Here is a 4,844-nt window from a genome sequence, read left to right as displayed (position 1 = left end):
GGTCACCGGACCCGAAACGTTAACTCTGTTTATTCCTTCACAGATGCTGCCAGACATGCTGAGCTTTTCCAGCAACTTAGTTTTTGTTCCTGATTTACAGTGTCCGCAGTTCTTTTGGTTTTTATACAGAACAAATCCCTCTTAGAGATTCAGTACTGTCACACACCCTGTTAAAAAAATGAACTATCCAAATGCAAAAATGGCATCAGTTTGAACAACTGAACTCTCACTCTATTAGTACCCTACATTACATTAATCCTAAGCATGCAAACATTCAATACCACCGTCCTCCTCAGTTCGTTTCTTCCGCTACTGAATGCCTCCATCTTCCTTCTTCAAATTCTTCAAGTTGGACAGATTCCATTGTACTGGGTTCAGATCATACAACTCCTCATGTAATATATTTTTTCAACAACAGTCTGCCTGGTATGTCATTCCTGCAACTCTCTCTGTAATTTATTGTCTACAATTTATTGCGTAATATGTCCTTTCTCCAACTTCCTGTGTAATATATTCAGTTTGCAACTCCCTATGTGATACGTTCATTCGACTGTCCCTGTATAATATGTTCGGTCTACATCTTACTGTGTAATATGTTCAGTCTACAACTCCATGTCATATATTCGTTGTGCAACTCTGTGTAATATATTTCATGCACAACCCATGTGTAATGTGTTCAGTTTGCAAATCCCTATGTAATATGTTTAGTCAACAACTCTCTGTGTAATATAATACCTTAAGACTTACAGAAATAGGATCAGGAGTAGACCATTCAGCCCCGCAAGCCTGTTGCACCATTCAATATGATCACGGCTGATTCAACATTCTGTGTGTCTACTTTCCTGCATTTTCCCCATTTCCCTTGATCCCTTATTGATCAAGAATCTATTAATCTCAGCCTCAAGCATACACAAGGAGACTGCCCCACAGCTCTCCGTGGCAAGGAATTCCAAGACTCACAACCCTCTGAGAGAAGAAATTCTCCTCATCTCAGTCTCAAGTTGACACCCCTTTATTCTGAGACTATGCCTTCTGGTCCTAGACTCTCCCATGAGGGGAAATATCCTCTCATCATTTAACCTGTCAAGTCCCTTAAGAATCCTATATGTTTCAATGAGATCACCTCACATTCTTCTAAATTCCAACAACTGGAGGCCCAACCTGTTTAGCCTTTGTTCATAGACAATCCTCCATACCAGGGATCATCCTTGTGAACTTTCTCTGAACTGCTTCTGATAAAATAATATTTTTTTTCTTAAATGTGGGGACAAAAACTGCTCATGGTACTCCAAATAAGGTTTCACCAACACCTTTGTACAGTTGCAGTAAGACTTCCCTACTCTTATACTACAACCCCCTTGGAATAAGGGCGTTCATTCTATTAGTCTTCTAAATTACCTTCAGTCTACAACTCATTGTGTAATATGTTATACTGCAACTCCCTGTGTAATATGTTCAGTTGGCAAGTCCCTGTGAAATATTTTCAGTTTGTAACTCCCAATATTGATCCTATTTTGAATGCCAGATTCTGAGCATTTTTGAAAAGTTATGAGTTCAGGTTGTGAGCACCTGAATGAGTTTGCAAACCTCTTGTTACTTTCAAACCTTTTTCCAGATATTCCAGCGCAAAGAAGCAATTGTTAACATTTCTGCCTTAGCTAGTAATGAAGCCACTCTCAAAAGCATGCTGGAGAAGGTCAGCAGCCTATGGAAACACACCAGCTTCAAGTTAATGACTCATCAGTTGGACACCTACACTGTATTAATCATTGGGTCAACGGAAGAGATCATTGGTCTGCTGGAGGATAGTTTAATCACCATTTCCACCATTAAGGGTTCCCGTTACGTGGAACCAATCAAGGTACAGTGCTTTGAATGAAAGGGTGTTAGTAAGATATGTCATTTTCTTAATGGTCCTTTATAATGTTCATGGCACATCCCCTGGGAATAAGCCACCAATCCCTCAGTGTGGCCAGACGCTACGAACAGACAGCTCGTAAGGACTGTGCTTCCATTTTGCCTCTCCTGTGAGCTGGGAGAACGAAGGGCGTAAGGAAATGATCAAGACTCCAATGAGATTGATTTGATGGTCCACTCTTACCCTGAATGTGGAATGTAACACATTCACTCTTTGTATACCTGTGTCAGAAAGATACTTTGGTAATAAGTGTAGACTAGCCTGAATTTTTAAAAACATTCTTTTGTGCAGAAAGAGGTGAATGAATGGGACCGTAAACTGAACATTATAGCACATACAATAGAAGAACTGATGACCTGTCAGCGGAACTGGCTCTACCTCACTCCCATTTTCCAAGCTCCTGATATTCAAAGGTAAGAATTAATCCTGTTCTCACTGCCAGACTGTTCATTTCTTTAAAATTCATTGTCATCTTCCACTACTGTTTTTGAATTTGTTCAGGCATTCATTTTGTGTCAATTTGTTTCTTGAATATAATTCTGGTCCCTCATAAACTATACATTAATGCAATCTAGAATACTTTACATTCAAACCCGTCATGTCTTTGCTAGCAACTGCAATTAGTTGTGAAGAAAAGGCAAAGTTGCTATTAACAAACATAACAGAGAAAGTGCAAATATGAATCCCAATTCCATTTATGTTGGGCAATCACATCTAAGTATGTCTCGTTTCCGCTCACTCAATTTTGTCTTGGGAATGAATCCAAGTTGTATTTTGAGCGTGTCCCATTTGTTTTTGTCTGCATAGAACTTGACGAATGAAAAAGTAACTGTGGTATTCAAAATTTTGCTGCTTTGCTGATACAACTGTATGTGCGCGCTTAACATATATGATGCTGTGTTATAACAGGCAACTTCCCACAGAAACCAAACTGTTTAGCCACATTGATGCTGCATGGAATGAGTTAATCATCAGAATTCAGAATAACTCAAATATTCTGAAGACAACCACCACGTCAGGGGTCCTTGAGCTTTTACAGACCACCAATGCCAACTTGGAAAAGATACTGAAATGTCTTGAGGTAATACACCCTGGGCAAAGGACCTGAATTCGTGCACTTTTTTCAAGTGTAGTCACTTTTGTAGATGTTGGTGTGTTCGCCGAACTGGGAGATTTGATAGCAGATGTTTTGTCCCCTTACTAAGTGACATCCTCAGTCCCGTGGAGCCTCCTGTGAAGTGCCGGCACAAAACAACAGCGTTTCACAGGAGGTTCCACTGCACTGAAGATGTCACCTAGTAAGGGGATAAAACGTCTGCTATCAAACCTCCCAGCTCGGCGAACACACCAACATCTACATCCAGCACCTGAGCTACAGATCTTCATTCAAATCCTGTAGTCATTTTTGTAATATTTGGAATACCAGCTGCCAATATGCACACAGTAAACAAGCTTTATTATTATCAATTCTTGTGACTATGATTTATTTCCTACCCCTAATTCTCCATAGAGAATATGTTGATGAGCATCCTCCAGCTCAGTGGTTTACAAAGTCATTTAAAGTTTAGTCACATTGGAGTTACATGTAGACCTGAGTCAGGAAGGATAACAGATGTCCTCCATTAATAAGCCACGTGGATTTTACAACAGCCCAGTTGGATCACAATCACTATTAATGAAACTTGTGTTTTATTCCAGGTTTGTTAATTAGTGTAATTTCAGTTTCTCTAGCTGCTATATGGTGAGATTTAAAGTTGTGTCTCTGGAGTTTAAATTCGCTAGGTTTCTAGTCTACTAACAACCTCAGGCTCTCCTAAACAGCAATGAAATAACTGAGCAGATAATCTCCTATTGACGGTGCTAGGTGGAGAACCATGAGAAGCTGTGCATGAATTAAACATTACTGGTTTCTAATGGCCACATGCAGAATCCCGATTGTTCCAGGCTCTGAAGGAAATACCAGGAATTGAAGATTCTGCTGGGCAATTCCTCTAGTTGTTTCAATGAAATTCCTTTAGTTGCTTCAGTTGTTTCAGCGGCGGGAGTCCGGGAGGAAGCGCGAGGGCACCCTGCGAAGGTAAGCTTTTCGATTATAGAAGTCTTACCTCGCGTAACTCCATTTTTGCAGCAGCAGTGAGAGTGACGACCAGGGGGCTGCCGGGAAGGTAAGTTAATCCTTTTAAAAACTTACTTCGTGAATAGGCGGAGCGCACGCTGAGCAGGAGCGGACACGGGACGGCTGAGTAAGTGAGGTAATATATTTGGGCCAACAAGGTGCAGGGCTGGATGAACACAGCAGGCCAAGCAGCATCATAGGAGCAGAGAGGCTGACGTTTCGGGCCTAGACCCTTCATCAGAAATGGGGGAGGGGAAGGGGGTTCTGAAATAAATAGGGAGGGAGTGGGAGGCGGATAGAAGATGGATAGAGGAGAGGATAGGTGGAGAGGAAACAGACTGGTCAAAGAGGCGGGGATGGGGCCAGGAAAGGTGAGTGTAGGTGGGGAGTTAGGAAGGGGATAGGTCAGTCAGGGAGGACGGACAGGTCAAGGGGGCGGGATGAGGTTAGTAGGTAGGAGATGGGGGTGCGGCTTGAGGTGGGAGGAAGAACAGGTTAGGGAGGCAGGGACGAGTTGGACTGGTTTTGGGATGCGGTGGGGGGAGGGGAGATTTTGAAACTTGTGAAATCCACATTGATACCATTGGGCTGCAGGGTTCCCAAGCGGAATATGAGTTGCTGTTCCTGCAACCTTCGGGTGGCATCGTTGTGGCACTGCAGGAGGCCCAGGATGGACATGTCGCTCGGTTCGCAACAAACAACTGCACCTCCCAGTCGCGAACCATTTGAACTCCCCCTCCCATTCCTCAGACGACATGTCCACCCTGGGCCTCCTGCAGTGCCACAACGATGCCACCCGAAGGTTGCAGG

The 4,844-nt window shown here is 42.8% G+C and overlaps 1 protein-coding gene across 1 annotated transcript in view; it reads left to right on the top strand.

Annotated features, from left to right (window-relative positions):
- LOC125483089 (dynein axonemal heavy chain 6-like) overlaps nt 1-4,844 on the top strand; it is a 343,417-nt gene that overhangs the window by 74,174 nt on the left and 264,399 nt on the right. The window contains 3 exon segments of the mRNA XM_048596614.1: nt 1,616-1,861; nt 2,210-2,331; nt 2,828-2,999. Of these exon segments, the coding sequence (XP_048452571.1) occupies nt 1,616-1,861; nt 2,210-2,331; nt 2,828-2,999 (540 nt within the window).

This window comes from Rhincodon typus, chromosome 5 (assembly GCF_021869965.1).
Source record: "Rhincodon typus isolate 14 chromosome 5, sRhiTyp1.1, whole genome shotgun sequence".
NCBI lineage: Eukaryota > Metazoa > Chordata > Chondrichthyes > Orectolobiformes > Rhincodontidae > Rhincodon > Rhincodon typus.
This window is presented reverse-complemented; position numbering and strand designations above follow the sequence as displayed.